General features: G+C 41.0%; 1 protein-coding gene across 1 annotated transcript in view; it reads right to left on the reverse strand.

Annotated features, from left to right (window-relative positions):
- Positions 1-21,993, reverse strand: part of CUBN (cubilin) — a 264,380-nt gene that overhangs the window by 8,955 nt on the left and 233,432 nt on the right. The window contains exons 60-63 of the mRNA XM_032425570.1: positions 12,837-13,045; positions 4,216-4,378; positions 3,466-3,671; positions 390-537 (exon numbers count right to left, since the gene is read on the reverse strand). Of these exons, the coding sequence (XP_032281461.1) occupies positions 390-537; positions 3,466-3,671; positions 4,216-4,378; positions 12,837-13,045 (726 nt within the window). The remainder of the gene's footprint in view (positions 1-389; positions 538-3,465; positions 3,672-4,215; positions 4,379-12,836; positions 13,046-21,993) is intronic.

Here is a 21,993-nt window from a genome sequence, read left to right on the forward strand (position 1 = left end):
TGGAGATGAACATCAAATAACGTCTTCTGGAAATAAACTTCTTAGCTGTGATCGTAATCAAATAACCCTTTCAGGACTTCTTGGTTTTTACAAAATAACTTCCTAAGGTACAGTGAGTTCCATTTGCAGTCAAGTGGATAATTCATAAGGCAATGGGTATATACTTGAATTAGCTCCATGAACTTTGAAGAATATGCTGGTATTCTAAACATTTTAATTAGTATCATACTCACTTTACCTCTTCAGAAACCAGCTTTAGTAATTTGCTCAAGTGGGCCCGGCTTCTAGTTAAAATTCTTACCTCGCTGCGGGTATGGTTCATGTTAACAGGCCCACATTTACTCATGGGAGCGGATTCTAGCAGGAATGGTGACAGTTTCAGGGCTCACCTGCAATCTGATAGGTAAAACCCACTCTAGAGTTTCCACTGAGGACTTCGGATTTGAAGATGACAATGGCCGTGCTCCCAGAAGAATAGAACGTTGGCGTCGCCGAAGTATTTCTGCCACAGACCAGAAGCCCTGGATTTGCGTGACTCTGAAATGAAATGGAAGCCACATCACACTAGATTTGGTTTCAAAAGAGAAGAGGCCGTAGTGGAAACTAAACTGCATATAAAAGTATGGGTTAAATATTCAGCCATGGGGGGGACGCTTGGGTGGCTCAGTCGGTTAAGCATCCGCCTCTGGCTCAGGTCATGATCTCAGGGTCCTGGGATTGAGCCCCGCTTTGGGCTCTCTGCTTAGCGGGGAGTCTGCTTCTCCCTCTCCCTCTGCTCCTCCCCCCACTTGTACGCGCACTCTCTCTCTCTCTTCTCTCAAATAAATAAATAAATAAAATCTTTTTAAAAAATTCAGCCATGGAAACTGGTTACAGTGTTCGAAGCCCCCAGCAACCAGGGCTTGGAATGCACAAATGTCTCACACTCCCCGAGGGGCAGGAGGGCAAGGCCAAGTTTCTGCTGAAACCAGGAGACAGACACTTTGTGCAGACGAGACCCTTTCCCCCTCAGGCGGCTTCACAGCCAAAGGCCTGTGCAGTTGCTCTGAGCACATCCAGGCTGACTGAGCTCAATACAGTTCCACTGGGTCTCCCCATAGTCCTGAACCCCAGAAGCCTAACTCGGCAGGGCTCCCAGCACTCCCCACCCCTGAGCTGATCTAACCGGACTTTTGTAACACTGGGAATCCCCCAAGGCAGCCCCTCCCTGCAATGAGGTCCCGTTTCCCCTTTGCGAAACCTGGGCAGCCCTCCTGACCTCTCAAGATAATAAGGTAATGGGGTCCGGCGCCTACCCAGCCTTGCATAAAAACCACCGGCACCAAAGGTAAGACATTTGCTGTCTTTCACTCGTGGGTGCCTACTGACAGGCCCGCTTCCCACCCATGCTTGCGAGCTCCTGTTGCTGATGTCTGTTTCTACCCCCTGCCCCCCAGCCTCCTGCTGCTGGTCCTTTCCTAACCTGGCCTGCGGCTGCCTCTCAAATTTCACTGCAATGTTAACCGCCACTGTATACATCTGTACATAGCCTTTCCACTTTGGGGTCTTGAGTGAAGCTTGGGTCTCCTGCAGCCTCCTGGTGGAGGCCATTCTTGTCCCATAGTCCACAATTCCTTGAGTAGGAATAGCGGTGGGGGGCTGAGGGGTGGAGGGGTTCCCCAGGTCGCTCCCTGCAGTACCTAGCTTTGCATCAAAGCCAGTTTTCCTCTGAGGGTCTCTACGTCTGGTCTAAGATTCCTCTGACCCTTCTCACCATTCCCACTTTCCCTCTGGTGACTTTCCTTCATTAAAGACTCGGGTCTTAGCTCGTCATCGTCCCTGGCACCCCGCTTCCTTTCTCAATCCTCAGAGGTTTCGATGTGTTTACAGATGATCCACTAAACCCTAATCTGCATTCCTTACTACCAGTGACTTTCACCTCCACTCTCTGTGCTTGCCTATGCCAGCTATTCATCATCAATCATGCCTCCAACACATGATCCTCGCATGAACTTCCAACTGTATCTTCCCCTCCTACTCTCGAACACCTGGAGAGTTCCAGTTTCTCCCAGTTATCAGTCAATTTCCCATCTTTCCTCCCAACCTACTCATGCTGAAACCCTCTGTTCTTTCCTTTATTCATTCAGTCAAAGGACATTATTCATTCATGACAAATACTGGGTCTTCCTTGAGGCCCATCCAGCTGCTGTTATGATCCAGAGCTGCCTTGTGCCCTGTGAGCAGCATTTCCCTACTCAGATGGGAGTCTGCCCTGATCCCCATCATCTCAGCTTCGGGAAGCAATGGGAAATTGAAAGAGGTTTAACTAAAGGGCATTGTTCTGCTTGGTTCTAAGACCTTCTAGGAAGGGTACCACCAGGGAATAGGTGGAATAGGTTTTCATTCTGAAAACCACTGCCAATGGAATGGTGATCATCTCACACCTTGGCCACGGTGGGAGCCTGGGGTATGTCTCAGTGCCTGAGCTTTCTGAAAATTCAACAAATATGGTGTCTGCCCAATAGCCAACTCCTCCCAGACCTCTCCAATTGGAGTCAGCCAAACTGGATTTTTTTACCCCCACCAAGATCTATGTGTAAACTAGGGGACCCCAGATTTATAATAAGGAGGACCCCCAAAACTCAGGAAGGGATAGATTGGACCCTCTGCTATTGCCAGCCTGTGGGGGGTTGCATATGACATCCTGGGAATGAACGGGGGCAGATTAGTTGCTCCTCAAACTGCTGAAAGACAATCCAGGGTCCCAGGGGTTTTCCCAGGGATCCATCCTCCAGTCATGACTCCACACTTTACACAGGTTTCATGGATAATCTCATGACTCGTGTTAATTCAGCTATTGACCCATGTAATGATGACACCCAGCTCTTCAGGCCTTCTGTTAATATCCCGCATCTACATCCAACTGTCTCCTCAACGTCTTAGCCCACAGGCAATTCTCTCTCTCTCTCTTTTTAAAACCAAAACAGCTTTTTCTTTTTTTCTCTCTTACATGACCATGAATATAGTCCCACTGGACTGGTGCCAAATGGCCTCGTAACTGATTTCCCTGTGTTCCACACTGACCCCTTCAGTTCATCCTATCCACAGGTCCCCCCAGCTGCAGGATCCTTGGTCCTTCAGTGGCAGAACACTGAAGTTGTTCATCAAAAATTTAGATTAATAGGCGCTATGCGGAGAACTCAGTATCGGAGGGTGGGGCCCTGGCATATGAACTTTTATCTAGACACCCAGATGTTTCTTGTGCACAAGGAAGTTTGAGAGCTCCCCACCTACAAGACCACATGCAAGTTTCTTAACGACGGAATAGAGGGTTTTGTATATGGCTGTATATGTATGTTTTGGATATGTTAAGCTGGAGGTAAGTTTGAGAATTTATTTAATTATGCCCTCATTATTTCAAGTGTTTTGCAAATACTGGTAAAAAAGATCATTAGATGGGACTGTCCTGTGTCCTCTGATTGTTACCTCAGGCGAGTCCTGAAACTCTAAGTAATTCCGGTCACAGTCTTGGGAGAGCAGCTGCAGGGCCCACACTGTTATCTTGACCTGCTGATGTGGGGGAGCTTCGAGGACCCAAGTACACGTGGAAAATAGGATTTCTGGGTTTGATGAATTGGGTGATGAAATACTCTGCGGAGTCCAAGTTGCATTATACGTCCCACCACAAGGCACTGGAAAAAGAGAACAGCTTATAAGGCAAATTTTACTCATATGTCCACATAACACACAATATTTAAAATTCAGCCTTCCCTACCCTTCCAGCCCAAAGAACTGTAGTTACATCATTCTATGAAGAAGTTAGGGTATTCTTCACTAAAAATCATACCAAATTTAGGGGCACCCGGGTGGCTCAGTCGGTTAAGTGTCTGCCTTCGGCTCAGGTCATGATCTCGCAATGCTGGGATCGAGCCCCATGTCAGGCTCCATGCTCAGTGGGATTTAATGCTTCCCTCTTCCTCTGCCCCTCCCCCACCTGCTCATGCCCCTTCTCTCTCTCTCTTAAATAAATAAAAATCTTAAAAAAAACAATCGTACGAAATTTGTATCACCGATTAAACAGAGTAATTAACATGGTATTTAGTAAGTGACATTGAGTTTAGATAGGAATTAACACTGAGTTTAGTAATTAACATTGAGTTTAGATAGAAGCATGGCGTTATTTTTAGTGCATAAATACACGTTTCATAAAACATAAAAATATCTCCATTTACTCACTGTCCACAAGGGTGTACGTAGCATTAAATCCTTCCCTTTCTAAAGTTGCATCACTGACAAACTGAACCGTCAGGAAGTTACCAGAAGAGATAAAGGGAGCAGGTACGGTGGAACCACAAAATGTTCCAGCCAAGTTGGCATTTTCACTATCCCCGTCGTATAACTGAAAAGAAACATAGTTCATTCGTTTTCTGTTACTCACAAAGAAGTTGCATATTTTACACTAAAATGGACGTGGAGTCACAACAGGTCATGATGAAGAAACTTACACTGATATTGTTAGAGCGAGTTTTAACCTAGGAACTGCTGCTATTGAATTGATGCTATTATAATGATTTCAAATAAAAACCTGGTACGATGCCTAGAAATCCTTTCTCACGAGGAAAGTCCTATCTGATTTAAAACGAGCGGGTCATTAGAGCAGGCCAACGCATCTCTGTCCTCGCCCCGCCTGCTCACACGGCCACACGGGTACAAGCCCCCGAGATCTCGTGCCTGGCTTCGCACCGCTGACTCCCTGGTTCCACTCTTGCCCCTCTTTGGCCTCTCCTCAGCAGGTGAGTCATAGGCTACAGTTAAAAATGCAGCTCAGACCAGGTCACTGCTCAGAGCCCTCCTAGCTGCTTCCCAGCCACTCGACAGAAAAGCTAAAGCCATTACAGTGGCCTTCAAAGGCTTGAGAGCATCTGCTCTCCATGCTACCCCTGACTTTTCTCATCTGATACCTTGCTGTCTCCACATCGTTCTCTCTGCTCCTTGAGCAAACCAGGCTCACTGCGGCTTTACAGTTCCCTCTGCTGGAACATTCCTCTCCTGTACATCCATATCGTTCGCTCCTCTCTGTTCCTTCAGGACTTGACTCAAACATCACTGCCTCGCTAAAGCCATCCCTGACCACCTTCCTTTCAATGTGAACTCTCTGCCAATTCCCTTTCTCCCTTCCTGCTTCAATGTTTCTTTAAAGCATGCATTATCTTCACATATTACATATATTACTTCATATCATTGTCTTCCTCTCTGAAGACGACTCTAGTTCCATGGAAACACAGATTGTGTTTTCTGTCCAATCTGTGCACTGGGTGTCCCCAGTTTTTAGAGGGCACACAAAAGGCACCCAGTACATGTCTAATAAATGAGTAGTGCTTTGGTCCCTCTCTCCCACTACCCACCCCTCCTGGACCTAGTCTCCCCAAGGCTTCCTGATATCAATAATCCGCTCAAGCCAAAGACTTCAGTCATCCCTGATTCCTCTCTCCCTCCCCACCGACCCCACATCTATTCCGCTCTACCTTCAGAATCTACCCCAGAGGGCTCCTCCCCATTGCTACCACCATCGTCCTCCACCCTGGTTACTGTAACATGTTCCTGAGAGGTCTGTGTCCACAGAACAGCCACAGTCATTTCAGCAGAACTAACGACCCGAGGGTTTGCAAACTTAACTCACGCTCCTGCTCAGCCTTAAGTGCTCCAGTGGATTCCCACGGCGCCTGAAGTGACACCTGAATGCTTTATGGTGGCCTGCGAGCCTCCACCTGGTCTGGCCTGGGGCCTCTTCCCAGACCCCTCCCACTGCCTTCTTCCCATACCTCGTCCTGCGGGGACTGTCCCCGCCAGGCCCCTGCACTGGCTATTCCTCCTGCAGGGAGCAATTTCTCTCTCCCCAGCTCTTGAACGGGCCACTCCCCCTTGTCTCAGCTCAAATGTCACCTCCTCAGAGAGCCCAACCCTATGGTACGTTGCCGGAACTCCAACATCTATTTTCTTACTACAATCAAAACACATCTCATTTGTTGCTTATTTACTTTTTCTTGTCTCTCTCCCAATAGGGTGGGAAGACTGATGATTCACTGTGGTGTCACCAGCACCTGGAAAAACTCCCAGCCATAGGAACCTTCAACAGCTACCGGTCAAAATAGTGGACACCTGAATTTCTTTCAAGCATATTACCAGAAAACAGATTTCTCCAGCTGACTCATCTTCACGGTATTTCTAAAACAAATATGTGTGCATAGATCCAAACAACGAATTTATAACAGAACTATGGTGTGTTATAAACTTCAAAATAGCCATGACCACTGACATTATTCTAAAATGCTAAGAATGTATAAAATAGAAATAGACATTTTAAAATAAACAGAAAAGTCAACTTACCACTAGGTGGCACTGTCTCTCCTGCTTACAAGGGATTTTAGTAAATTTAGAGCCAGAAGAGACTCCACAGAGTTGGATAATCTCATGCCCCTCATTTTATAGAAGAGAGGATTTGCCAAGTTTTAGGTAATATCCCTTCTCTGGTAAACAAGTTAAAACATTATGATAATGGCTGCCACCTGTATCATCAGATTCATACTGGCAAGCATTTTTATTTTTACTTATTTATTTTTATTCTCTGCCTCTGTGCTAGGTCCTGTGTATACAAGGATGTATAAGGCACTTTCCGTACATTCAAGACACTCATTGGCACTAATTGGTGAGAGGGATCCATACACTGAATACACATATATATTTGTGTGTGTGTCATTTATATATAAAATTTTATTTTATTTTATTTTATTTTTTTAAAGATTTTATTTATTTATTTGACAGAGAGAGACACAGCGAGAGAGGGAACACAAGCAGGGGGAGTGGGAGAGGGAGAAACAGGCTTCCCGCCGAGCAGGGAGCCCGATGCGGGGCTCGATCCCAGGACCCCGGGATCATGACCTGAGCCGAAGGCAGACACTTAACGACTGAGCCACCCAGGCGCCCCTATATATAAAAATTTTAAAAAGTGAGTACTACAGTGAAGGATATAAATGTAATAAGAGAACCCAGATGATGGAGTCAGGAAAGACCTCAGGCAGGCATTTGAAGAGGCGTTTAAAAGTAGTGTAAGAGGCATGTGAGAGTCTCCACAACTCACTCGGGGTGCCTGGCATTAGGGCGAGAGGACGCCGGTGGGACTGAGCAAGCACCCCGGGACACGACCGTGAAGTTCCTTACGTCTCAGAAGAAAGACTCCATCTTCTTCTGTAGAAGTTCTAGGACCTGATTTGTTCTGAATAGGTAACGAGTAAATGTGATGGACAGAAATTACATAGTGCCTGGCCTCCCGCTGCTGTTTGCAAGAGTTCATTCACCGCCATGGGATGATTTCTCATAACTGAGCTGAACTAGACAGCTGGTGGCCTCTGGACCACTGACACCAGCTCCCAGACTCCCATGCAGCTGAGGCCAGTATTTCTCCACCTGCTCTCCCATCCCCTGATGACGCTGGACCTCCATGAAGGAGGGTAGCTCCAGGGTGTGCTGCAGGGGACACACCGTGCAATACTGGAGATGGGGAATCATATGGACTAGAATATAAATGGTGCCCTGAGGACTGTGCCCTTAAGACCCACACAATCACACGCGGTTATATATTGCATTCCGGGGGGCCCTGCCACCTGGCATAACTCCGTTAGGCCTGAAGCTTGGATTATGCTCTAAGTTTTGTAGATAAGCGCTAAGAAGGATTTTGTGTTTTCTCAGCTGTGAGCAGTCTGATAGTGGAGCATGTTAGAATCTACTTAAGATCCTGAAGGAACTGCTTATGTGAGTTGGGGGGAGAAAGCCTCTGACGACGACGACTGCCAGACCCTGCACTTTATCCAGCTGTTAATTTACAGGAGAAAATGGGGAAGGCCATGTTGGGATTTTACTTTCTCTGAACTTTTAATGCAAAAGGGCATTAATATGGACAATATTGGTGACTTGAATTCTTTTCAAATTTAACTTAATCATTTTAGACATTAATTTTCTCAGGACTTTATCTTTTACTATGTCCTTGGGAATTTGACAACAGCAGGATTTTTATATTCTTATTTGGAGCATCCCTATGCTGCATTTTAGAGTATCGCCATGAATTCTTTGACTTTATTGAGGAGACTTGGTTAGGGTCTGCCAGACATGCTGGTGTGTAATTTGGGATGGGAAAGAGAACAGACAGTGGTTTTTCAGATTTGGGGTTGAACTCTGACCGATTTCAGAATCTTAAGGGGAAAAATGTCCTGTTGGTCCCAGTGGTCTCAGAAAGGGTCACAAGAAGCAGTGATTAGAATCAGGTCTGTAAATACAGGAGGTTTTATATATATATATTTTTTTTCTCTCATCTTAATGTTCTTTTCCAGTGCCTAGACCAGTGTCTGGAATATAGTTGGTATTCATATAAACATTTATTGAATGAATGAATGAATGAATGAATGGTAGGGACTAGCTCATGGAACCCAATGCCTTGATAGAGTGCAGATCTTCTCCTAACACTGACTGGCCCACAGACTGGTTAAGCCCAGTGGGTTAAGACAGAGGTCCTCAAAGGGGGCAGGCTCACCTCCCAGAGAGTGTTTTGCAAGCATGTCGTGTTTTTTGGGTCATCACAATAATTTGGGGGCTATACCTGGCATTTAGTGTGTAGAAGCCACACTGCAGATCCCATCCTGCAATTCACAGGACAGTTCTGCAAAGTGAAGATTTATTCTGTCCCATGTAAGTTTTCAGTGCCTGGCCAGACATTTGTGTAATAAAACTGTTCATTGTTGTGGGATCCCAGAACCTAAATCCATTCTCTATAGAAAACAAAAACATTTTGCACAGTTTTAAGAGGCACCACATTTCTGAGAATGCAGTTACTGTGTGAGTGGAAGGAAGACTGGACTTTGTTTTGTTTAGAACTATTTTTTTGAGTTTTTCCACTATTTTGGAAGTTCATATTGCAGATGGTGAGGTTACCGGCATTTAAGTTGCAAATACAGCCTATCCATATTAGTTTAACCTGATACTTTCACCTTTGCCACGATCCCACCTAGAGGAATCTGACTACTGTATCATAATACAGTTGTAGCAGATCATTTATGTATTTAGGTCTGCGCTATTTCATATACTCTCCCTTTATTCCTCCTTTTCATTGCATTTAGTACATTATATTAAGCTACGTATGAGGGTAGGCTGTAGCGTAGATGACCCTCACTTCAAATAGTCAAGGAAGCGCCATAAAATACTGGCTATTCAAGCGGGCATGGATTAGGTTGGGAAGATGCTGGGAAATGTTAGGAAGGAGCCATTTCCTTTCCACTAGTTCCATATTTCCCAGCAGAGGAACGTCAGTTAGGGGCAAAGCCCTGAGCCCTTTGGGCCATTTCTCTCACCACTCATCACAAGAGAACTGACTTTACTGCTGGCAGATTGGTGGGTCAGGAAGCCGGGCATACAATGCAGAGCTGCAAGTTCATCCTTCCCTCTTTCTCTCTGGCGGCCCCCCAACAGGAAGTGTGCTTCTGCAATGTTCCTCCAAAATCCAGCTCAGCCAACCCATGGACAAAGCCTTTCCTGAACCCCCAAATGACTCAATTATACCTTCTTCTCTACTTTTGTTCCTGGTTCATATTTATTGTTTTTGTCTTGTTGTACAATAATTTATATGATTACGTGTTGGCTTCCTCCGCTTTGCTGAGAGCAACTTGGGGAACCCTATCTTTAACCCTCTGTATCTACGCCGTGGGGTGCCTGGCACATCATCATGCCACGTGACTCTTTATGGAGTGGATGTGATGTTCATTTCAACAGAAACACTCAGCAAAAACACACAATCGTGATGTACTGCAGTTATCGTAATAACTTTTCAGGTCAACCCTTTCAAAAATAAGAGATATAATTATGAATGAACGATGGAATTGCCATGTTTTCACCTGTATATTGACCTACAGAATTGAATTAAATAAGCTTTTCTAAAAAGTGATTTGATTATAATATCTAAGAAACACTCTACAAGGAATCAAATGTCCCATTTATCACAGAGAATCGCTTTAATGCAGGTATCTCCAGGCTTCGCATTCCAAGGACGGTTCTTTGATCTGCCAGTTTGTTAAAAGCTGGAAAAGCTGCCAGTGTAGAGAAACTGCTTTCCCAAGAAGGAAAACAAGAGTAGATCTGAACAGAATTTCTTTTGAAAGGAGGGGGGAGGCATTTTATATTTAAGCTAGATAATAACTCCTTCTTTTTGATATTGCTATTTTTGTCCCAAATGACTTGAAGAAATTCAGAAAATTGCTAGTTGCTTTAATAACAGTATCAAATCACACTCAGAAAAGGATGAGAATATCAATCAACCTTCCTCCCAGCAGGACCACACCCAAAACATCCGGCATGAATTTACTTTTATGATCATTTATCTGTAAATCAATTCTTTTTAATGTTTTAAGAAAAAGTGATCCCACAGCCAGCCTGCCCATCTGGCATTACACAAGGGTGGGGGGTGGGGAAATGGATTCGTTTTTAAATTGCATTTCAGGCCCAGTGCTGAACACTCAGGCATACATGATCTTTAACCGCAAAACAGCCTTGCAAAGTAGGTACGAGTATGTGATTTTTTCGTTTGTCTTTTTTTAGATGAAATGAGAAAGAATCGGGGTGGTGAGGACATTTGTCTGTTGGCAACACTGGGCTAGAGTCCATACTACCAGCCTCCAGAGCTTACGACCCTCCTGTAAAACCGAGGCAGCTCTCACACGGTCTGGAATATCAGCTTTGCTACTGCTCTATTTGGTGTCATTTTAGAAAAAAATTCAACCTAAACCGAAGTCCCTCGTTATGTCCAATCTTCCAGGAACTCCCTCTGATCTGGCTTCTGTGTCAATACTTTAGTTAAAAATGGTTGTCATCCAATCTGGTGAGTTTTTCCTTCATCTTCACCTTTCTTGGCCTCTAATTTATAACTTGGTAACATTGACCACCCATCCTTGGTGAGAGACTCTTCTCCCTTGACTTTAGGGATCCTCCACTATGCCTGGCTTTTGTATTTTTTCCATGACTTGTCTGTTTCTCGTCCTGCATCTTTTGTCCTCTCTGACTGCCTCGCTGCAAACCTTGACCTTTGCCCAAGTGGCGCTGAAGCCCGGCTTTCTAGCTCCGTGCTACCTTCCTGAAAGAAAACTGACTGCAGAAGTGCTCCTCTGCCGTCTCCTCCTGTTTGTGCTGCTCTCTTCTCATGAGAGCCCTGATCCATCCTCTGCCCACCTGCCTGCCCTGCTGTCCCCCAAACTGAACCCCCACCTTCCAAAGCATGGTCTCCTCCTAACAGTACTGACATTCTCCTGGTCTCCTGGGCTTGGAGCTTATGACAGTATATAATTAAGTGCTTGATGCGTATTCCATCTATGACTTTTCCTTCCCTTTTTTTAAAAAAATAATTTCTTTAAAATTTAAGACAATTTTTAAACTTAAAAGTTCATCTTGCACTAGGCTTAACATCTCCATCTCTGTACCCTCCTTATCTAAAAGTAACCTCTTCCTGGGGTCCTACCTCCAGACTTTCTGCTCACCACCCACCTGCAATGCTGATTCCATATTAGTCTTCCTTATATACTGCCCTCATCATATCACTCATTGGAAAACCTTCAACTCCTCCTTATTGTCAACTGCATAAAAACTGAATTCATTAATTTGACTTTTTCTTTCTTTCTTTCTTTCTTTCTTTCTTTCTTTCTTTCTTTCTTTCTTTCTTTCTTTCTTCTTTCTCATTTGACGTTTCAAGATTCTTTGTGATCTGGGTATTTCTCCACCAATAAGATTAGGCAATCTTATTTCTTGCTACTTTTTGGAATATTCTGCTCCAGTAAAGTCAGTCCCTTCACTCTTTCAAGAACATTCATATGCCAGCTTCTGTACTTCCTTTCTTTTGATGTGCACCTTGCCTGGAATGCCTTCTCTCCTGACTTGAATAAGCTTTCCTTCACTCTGTGAAGCCTTTCTTCTTCATGCCAGATCATCATGAACTTTCCTCCCTTTTAAATTTGCACATTGCTTTGAGCCTCTATCCAATGCATTAGTTGGCACTTCAATACTGACTATCCTGAACTGTTTATTGTTAATTTGCATACATCACCCACTACTTTTACAATCAGATTTAAGCTCCTCATGGGCACAAATCTTGCCACACTGGTTGTTCCTCCCCCCTACCCCCAAAGTGTAGTAGTATACACTGGCTGATACTACTTAGAAGGTTTAATCTGAATTCAGGGGCATCTGGCTGGCTCAGTTGGAGGAGCATGCAACTCTTGATCTCAGGGTCGTGGGGTCAAACCCCACACTGGGTATAGAGATTACTTAAATAAAAGAAAAAAACAACTTTGAATTCATATAGCCTTATAGGTACCATAATTTAATATTATTGAATCATTAAAAATTGAACGGAAAAGTTTCTTGACCTCCTTTTAATGGGACTTCAGAACTAAGTTATGTCTACATCTATAGGTAGTATGGAAAGTAAATATATAAACTTCATTTTAGGATTTGCCAAAGGTCTTTCAAGTATCTCTTTCCATACAACCCATCTTTCCATAGATCATCTCTTGACAAAGCATGAATAAACAGGGAATCTTAAAGCTAATGTTAGAAGCCACATGACATTTCTGAGTCATCCATATTAAAGATTAACTTGATATGAAGACAGAGAATCTGTAATAATAAATGTTATATCCTTGAAGAATACGTCATTTTAAAAATTAGCAGTACTCAAAATTTTCATGACTCCCTGAATGGTATAAACTGGAACATATCACATTAAAGTCTCGGTTAGAAGACTCCATTAGGAAATAGGATAGCCTTACCTTTACATAATCATAGATGCATCTTTGCAAAATACTTTGTGCCTCCAGAGCAAATGTACTGAAGGTAAGTTTAATTAGTTTGTTTACAGGTGCAGTGATGAACCAGATGCAGTTTAAGTTCTTGTCATATCTTCCATTGGAGTCAGAATCAGGAGAGGCAAAGGTATTATTTGAACCTGTCAGATAACCACCACATCCTTGCCCGGGCCCTGCGTTAAAACAAAGACACATCACTAGGCAAACCAAAGAGAAGAGATCTTAAATTTTACATGGAGGGTTTAAAACAATCACATAGTTTCTATTTTGGTAACACTTGCACAAAGAATGTTATCAGATGGTGCACCCGGCTTCAGTGGGCTTATGTGAGTGTTGTTCCCACTTGCGTTAGCTTTTTTGTTACTTATTCCCTTTCTGCTCCTGTGAGTCCCCCTTCAGTTCCCCTTCTAGTCACCTAGAAAAGTGGGGAGCCATATTGAGTTTTACATGCATTTTCAGAACTGTTGATGGGATTTATTTTTTTTTTTAAGATTTTATTTATTTATTTGACACAGAGAGAGAGATAGTAAGAGTGGGAAGACAAGCAGTGGGGAGTGGGAGGGGGAGAAGCAGGCTTCCCACAGAGCAGGGAACCCGATGTGGGGCTCGATCCCAGGACCCTGGGATCACGACCTGAGCCAAAGGCAGACGCTTAACAACCGAGCCACCCAGGCGCCCCTGTTGATGGGATTTATTGAAGCTTTTTCTATCTCTGAAAAATCTAGTTTTTTAGAAAATAAAAGTGTTTTGCATAATAAAACCTATGGAAACCATGAAGATATTTTACTTTTAGGTTCTGCTTTTATGAACACTATCAGATTGAAAACTGAATTTATGAAGAATTTACCCAACACCCCAAGATAATTGGCTCCCAACAAATCTTTTATGTAAATAACCTTTTAGAAAGAGGCTGAGGGGCATTTAACACTACACACATGTAACACTACCGTCCAGTTTATATTAAAACACACTCTATATTTGACTTTTTTTCCAAAAAGAAAGGGAAGCTGAAAAAGAACTTTACTGGTGAAAAAAAAAAATTCTACTTTGATATAAAAATTTTGAGATTCATAATAAAAATAGAAAAGAGGGCGCCTGGGTGGCTCAGTTGGTTAAGCGACTGCCTTCGGCTCAGGTCATGATCCTGGAGTCCCGGGATCAAGTCCCACATCGGGCTCCCTGCTCGGCGGGGAGTCTGCTTCTCCCTCTGACCCTTCCCCCTCTCATGTGCTCACTCTTTCTCATTCTCTCTCTCTCAAATAAATAAATAAAATATTAAAAAAAAAATAAAAATAGAAAAGAGAGATAAAGAAAACTCTCATGATGACAGAATGGTCAACTATGAAAAAAATATGGAACAAAATCCTCAGAACATAGGACATAGTTTTGTTCATTTCACAGTCCAAGGCAATACTTCAGAAATGATGTGAGAAGAGCGTAAAAGGAAGACAAACTTATTGACGATTTTGAAACCATGAGCATGAATTAAATTCAAAATAACCCTAGTAGGAATAGGGATTAAGTAGGTGCTCAAAGTAATGTTCATAAAGCTTACATTCTGCACAAATATAGATCATTATTAATTCCAAAATTAAATCTCACTGACATTGGCCTTTCATTTATTTGTCTCATTGTATTTATCTGTTTATGGTGAAAAGATTGCTTGCAACATTAGGGGGCGCTAAGATTTTGGCCTTGGAGCTTGGCAGGAAATGGAAACAATGGCGGCCCTCCTCACAGGCAAAGGGTATCAAACTTGCCACGTGGTTTTCAGTATAGATGCATTATTTAGTAAGTCAGGCTGCCCTGTCCATAGCTTCAAGGTCAGATAAAACGATAGATTATTTGCACAGTCAGACTTTTCCTGGAGTTGAAAAGCTTCCAAAGGCCCAGTCCCTGATAAATCCATAGATGGTATATAGGACAAAATTATTCTGAAACCAAAGTAATGCCCAGTGCTGAACCACATATGGCTAATGACTCTGCTCACATGAAATAAGCCTGCAACCTAAAAAAAGAACTGGAGTTTGCAGTGCTTATATATCCAGTGTGGACTGATTGTTACTTAAGAAAACCACTTAACCTGATTGACATGCAGATCCGGGAAGAACAATGACTCAGGGTACTAATACATTGACAAATGTATTTATGTATTAAATATTGGGGTTTTTATCTTCAAAAAATTTTTTTTAAAGATTTATTTATTTTAGAGAGAGAGAGCCCACAGGGGGTGAGGGGCAGAGGGAAAGAGAGAGAATCACAAGCAGAATCCCCATGAGTGCAGAGCCTGATGTGGGGCTCAATCTCACAACCCTGAGATCACGACCCGAGCTGAAACCGAGAGTCAGACACTTAACCAACTGAGCCATCCAGGTGCCCCACTAAATATTGTTTTAATAGTCAAGGAAACATATTTAGTATTGAGGTGGGAAAAGATAAATGGTAGTCCAACAGCAGTGATAAGACATAGATAAATAATAATAATAATACAATTTAGGAAAAAAAATAAAACAACAGGTACCATAAAAGAGGCAGGAAAGTCTTGTGAGTTTTGTAGGAAGGGAGAGATTACTTCAGGCTATGAGGATGTAGAATGTCCAAGGAAGAGGTGACATTTGATTCGGGTCTTGAAGGATAAACAGGACAAGACCATGTAGAAATGGGATCGGTATTGGCAATCCCAGGTGGAAAGAACCTCATAACCAAAGATGCAGTGGACAAGAATTTACATTATATGCATAGGAAAGCATGATTCTGTTAGTGAACACTATAGAGTCCGTGAAGGGCAAGAAGATTGGGAAACAGGCTAGGCTGTTCTGCAGAGGGCCTCATCTGTCAGATCATAGAACTGACCTTGAGACTTTATTCTGTGGATAATGGGGATCTACCTGAAAGGTTTTTGATTAGAAGAGTGATAGGGTCGGAATGTACTTTCTAAACAATTGTGATCTAAAAATGTATCTGGTAGTAGCATTACATGGAAGGGTATGGGACTGGAGGAGACAAGACCAGGAGAGAAGACATGGCCACAGTCTGGTCTGGAGGCAGCAAGGGCAGCAAAGAGCTGGAGGTTTGTATACCAGAAACTGGTATTGTTGGGCTTTAGTCTATGAATGCATCAGCTTTAAAAATTAAATGTTATTTTTAAAAGTTCAGACTACCTGATCACCACTTATTTATTAACTATTACTAATAAATTAACAAGGGCAAGATGACGATTGTATGTGGGTACAGTGGCGCCATTATACACACTTATTATCCAATTGCGCTGCTCCTATACTGATGTCATAAGGCACACACACCCTCCTCCAGGGAACCCGAAAGCAAGAACCCAAAAGTCGATGGTGTGCGCTGGCACAGACCGACTGGGAGGTTGGACGACCCTTAATTCTCTAGCCCCTCTCTTCGCAGTACATTAGAATAGACAGAGTATGCTTTTCTGTCCACTTATGTTAGGCTTGGCCAAGTGACTGGCATGAAGTCTCAGAATATTAATGGTTTTGAAGTAGGAAGAGGTCTTAAAGGGGCTTTGTGTTTTTCGGCTCAAGCTCCCGTGCTCCATTCACCAAGAGCTCATTTCCTAGGTAGCTGCTGATGGAAGAGAAAGTGGATTCACATAGTGCAGATCTGGACCCAGCCTGAACTGTGAAATCAATCAACCCGTAGCCCAGAACAGGCAGACAAACCAGTCTGCCAACCCATCAGTGATAAAAATAAATGCTAGAGGGATAAGCCACTGAACTTCGGCTGGTTTGTTATACAACATTACTGTGGCCATAGCTGATCAATACCCAAACAGCTTGTTTGAGTTATTAAACTATAATAGAGCACATTGCTTAATTCATAGAATATATACACGGAATTAAAAAAAAGGAGAATTAACATTATTATCAGACAATCCTGGCCAAAATATTCAAATATTTGAGGTAAGCATAACATTATGTGAATGAACTATATAATTCATATTATATTTGAATAATATTATATGAGTAATATACTATATGAGTGCATAGTCAAATAATTGATATAGGTATAACATTATATGAGTAAACCCCTTTCAGTGTCTGTTTGGTGCAGGAAATGGTTATAATTGCTCTAATTCCCCCACTTTAATATTTAAACATAGTGCAACTGCTCTTTGCTTCTGCTCCCCCTACAGCAAATGGATCTATAAATGTATGTCTTTGGGGAAATATAGAGGTGAATATTAACAAAAGAAGGATCCTTTACCAAAAAGCGCTTTGCCACATTACCGGTTCTATATTTCTATATTTTAACAATAACAGGATATATCAGAAAAAATTCTGCGATCATGAAATAGTTTCATATACAAGACATTAATATTCATTTGTTATATTGATATATTTAAATTTCCCTCCTGCCCTTTCTAACCAATATCAGCCCTTAACCTTGACATGTTTAGCACATAAATCCATCATCTTCCTTGTTACTACACACATTCTACCATCCAGCAAACTCCCATCCATCAGCACCTCCTTCATCAGTCATGTTCTGTCATGAGACACTCCCTGTGCGCGAGAACAAATGTCACTCTAACCGTCTTCCCTAAAATTGGAAACACTTCTTACAAAAGAGCTACTTCTTTAGAGAAAGAAAATGTTTGTCTAAAGAAGTACTGGAAATATAAACCCATAGTAAGCAGTGATATGTGGATAGAGTCTACTGAATTAAAAATCAGTAACTGAATCCTAAATTATTTCCCTCCAATAATTCAACTTCAGAGTGAAGCTCAAGCCAAGATAAATCTGACAAAGAAAAATAGTTCTATTACCTAAGAGAAAACATCTTGAAGCCTTTAGTGGAGACAGGTTCATTTCTAAATAGTTATCATGAGAATGGACATGTTTGTGGCTGACGTTTTATTGAAGTCCTCTAGATAGGATCTCTATCTGTCTCTGGACAGTCACTACTTGGACACACGGTGAATGGCAAGCCATCCTTACAGATAAAGACTGGCCCGACTTTGGGCATTTTCCTGTTCCCCAGTGAGCCAGCTGGAGCTTTAGCCGGTGGTAGTCGAAGGAAGCCGACCAAAGCACAGGAAACAGAACACAAACACATTTAAAGTTGGTGCTTTAGGGAAATGGGGGTGCACCAGGATAGCTTCCTTTCTACCACACAGGACACAGGGCTAGAGCTCCATAATCCTTTCTCTGAATAAATCTTGCTGTGATTTTCAAAGCTGCATTATTCAATTGCCCTACAGCCGAGAATTCATTTTTAAAAAAATTCACCTATGTTAAAGATGAACATGCTCTTTTTCTCTAAAAACAAATTGGATTTATTTTTCTACTCTCTAACTTCAAACACGTGTAACCTTTTAGGTATTATATATATATATATATATATATGTTATGCTAGAAAAACAACATAACGGGTTTTGTAACATGAATTGTGTGTTTTGTTCTTGTTTGTTTTTAGTAACATCACTCAATTTGACTCATTTAAAAAATCCTAATTTGAGGCCCAGCCTAATTTAACTTAGATTGTGTATTTAGTCTGGTAATATTTGGGAAGCATAAAACGAGAATACTAAGAGAAAGGTAATTCCAGCAACTAATCAGCAGCTATAGTCACTAGAAAAAGAGCAATACGGTGTATAACAAACTTAGGAGAATTTTATCATTATCTTTTTACTAATTTTGCATTATTTAGATATTACTTTACGTATGCATCATCAGTCCCAGGGCATTTCATTCGAATCATTCTAACTTTGAAATTTTAAAAATGATTTGCTAAGCAAAATAATATGATCATATCAATTGATGCAGCAAAGGATTTAACAAGATCCAACATGCATTCATGATAAAAACTCTCAGCAAACTAGGAATAGAAAGGGATTTTCTCAACTTGATACAGAGCATTTACAAAAACCTACAGCTAACATGATACCTGATGGTGAAAAACGAAATGTTTTCATCTTAAGATCAGGAACAAGGCAAGGATATTTTTTCTCGCCACTCTTACTCAACATAGTATTGGAATTCTTGCCAGTTAATAGGCAAGAAAAATTATATATACAGACTGGAGAGGAAGAAATAAAATTGCCATTATTTTCAGATGTAGAAAATCCCAAGGAATCTACATAAAAATTCCTAAAACTAGTGAGTTCAGCAGAACTCAAAATATAAGGACAATATGCAAAAATCAGGCACATTTCTATACACTAATAATGTGCATGTGGAAACCAAAATTAAAAATACAACTGCTACCCCTGAAACCAATAGTACACTATAAGTTAACTAACTAAAATTTAAATTAAAAGTTTAAAAAAATAAAAGTAAAAATACAGTTTCTCCAAAGACAACGAAATCCTTAGGTACTCACTTCATGAAACACATACAGGGTCTGTGTGCTAAAAATTACAAAATGATGAAAGAAATCAGAGAAGACTTAACTACATGGAGAGACATACATATTCATAGATTGGGAGACGTGACATAGTAAAGATGTCAATTATTCCTAAGTTGATGCATAGGTTTAATGCAATTCTTATCAAAACCCCAGAAGGATCTTTCTGTTTATATTTTAAAATGCTTACTTTAAAATTTATATGGAAAACTATAGGTCCTAGAATATTTAAAACAATCTTGACAAGTATAGGTCCTAGAATATTTAAAACAATCTTGACAAAGAAGAATAAAGTTGGATGAATCATTCCACCTGATATTAAGGCTTCCTATAGAGCTACAATAATCACGACGGTATGACACTGGTGGAGAGTTAGACACATAGATCAATGGGATAGAAGAGAAAACACAAATAGGGGCACCTGGGCGGCTCAGTCGTTAAGCGTCTGCCTTCAGCTCAGGTCACGATCTTGGGGCCCTGGGATCCAGACACTCTGGCAGGCTCCCTCTCTCTCTGCTCCTTCTCCCTGCTCATGTTCATGCTCTGGCTCACTCTCTCTCAAATGAATAAAAAATCTTTAAAAAAAACGCACAGAAATAGACGCACACAAATATGCTCAACTGATTTTTTTTTTTTTTTTTTTTTTTTACAAAGCTGCAAACACAATTCAGTGGAGAAAGGATAGTCTTTTTAACAAATATTGCTAGAGCAACTGGACATTGAGAGGCAAAAAAAAACTAACTTCAATCCAAACGTCAGACCTTAAACAAAAATGAGCTGAGACTTAAATGAAAGACATAAATGACATAAATGAAAAATGTAAACCATAAAACCATAAAACTTTTAGAAGAAACCATAGCAGAAAATCTTCAGGACCTCAGGATAGGCAAAGAGTTCTTAGAAACCAAAAGCATGATATTTAAGAAGGAAAATTGATAAATTAAATTTTATAAAAGTTAAACATTTTACTCTTAAACATTTTACTCTAAGAAAGGTCTTGTTCAGAGGATGAAAAGGTAAGTTATGAACTGGGAGAAAATATTCGCAAACCACATACCCTAGAAACACTCCTATGAGGGTATATACAGAACTGTCAAAATCCAACAGTGGAAAAACAAACAGTCCAATCAGAGAATGGACAAAAGATATGAACAGATATTTCACCAAAAAAGACACACACATGACCAAAAAAAAAGCACATGAAAATTGTTCACCATTAGGGAAATGCCAATTGAAACCACAGTGAGATATTAATATACAGCTAGCAGAATGGCGAAAATTAACCCACACATACATACACACACAGAGAGAGAGCTCACTACAGAATACAGCACTCTACAATGGGATGATGGGGGATAGGAGTGCCCCCAAAGTATGGGCACAGAGAAAGTACAATGACTTTCTAACTAAATGTTAGAAATCAGATGAAAATGGAGGAGTAGCGTCTTAAATTGCTGAATGAAAATAAATGCCACACTAGAATTCTATATTCAGGGAAAATATCCCACAAAATTTAAGACAGACTAACCCCATTTTCAGGAAAACCAAAACCAAAAACGTTTTTACCAGAAGATTTCCAACAAATAAAAAAATCACGAAAGAGAATTCTTCAAAAAGAAATAAATTGGTCCCATAAGGAGGCAGAGAAATTGAGGAAGAAAAAAAAACACAGCAATGATAATACACATAATTACTAATTGCATAAAGCAATAAAAATGTTTTATGTTTTGTAGAGTTGAAACAACTGACATTAATAGCACAAAAGACAAGAAGTAGATAAACAGATTTAAAATGTTCTAAGCTCCTTATACTTATTATGAAGTGGTGAAAGGACTAATTTTAAAATAGATGCCAGTGAGTCAAGGGTGAATGTTGTAATCTCTAAGGTAATCACTTAAAGAAGAGGAACAGAATGTATAAGCAATGATTTAAAAAGGAGAGTGACAGAAACTGATTAATTAAAGAAAAAAGCCAAAAAAAGGATAAAGGAATCTAAGAACAGGTAGGACCAACAGAAAACAAACAACACAATGGGTCTATTTAAATCCAATAATGTTGGTGATTTAGTTAGTTGAAAATATATGAAATTCTCAAATTGAAAGGCAAAGCAAAACAGAACCTAAATATGTTCTTCAGGATAGGAAAAGTTTAAAAGGTTGGAAACTATACCAAGCAAACACAAACGAAAGAAAGCTAGGGAAGTGATACTAATTAGAAAAAGTAGACATTAAGACAAGAAGCATTTACAAAAAAATTACATAATGATACATGTCAGTTCACCAGGAATATATAATAATTTTAAATGTGTATGTGCCACACTGCATTGCCTCAAGGTAAAAACAAGCAAAACTCTATCCCAGATATTTCTACTAAGCTTCTAATTCTTCTATCTGATGAACTACGGAACATGAGCTGGATGTCTTAAATGCACCAAAATCTCCATACCCAAACCCAAAATTATTATTTTCTCCTACAAAACCTGATCCTTTCCTGGCAATTTTGTATTTGGATAGCGGTATCACCAGAGAGCGACACTACCGTGTTCAAAGACCCCTGTGTCCCATTGATTCTACATCTCTCTACATTTTTTATTTTCACACTGCTCTCATTATGCCCTGCCAAAACAACTGTAATACTTTCCTAATTTTTCCCTGCATAAAATGCTGTCCCTACTTCAAAACACCATCCACACAGGTGCTAGGATGTGCTCTTTAAAATGAACCTATTAGATCATAGTACTCTCCAGTTC

This window comes from Phoca vitulina, unplaced genomic scaffold (assembly GCF_004348235.1).
Source record: "Phoca vitulina isolate PV1807 unplaced genomic scaffold, GSC_HSeal_1.0 scaffold33, whole genome shotgun sequence".
Lineage (NCBI taxonomy): Eukaryota > Metazoa > Chordata > Mammalia > Carnivora > Phocidae > Phoca > Phoca vitulina.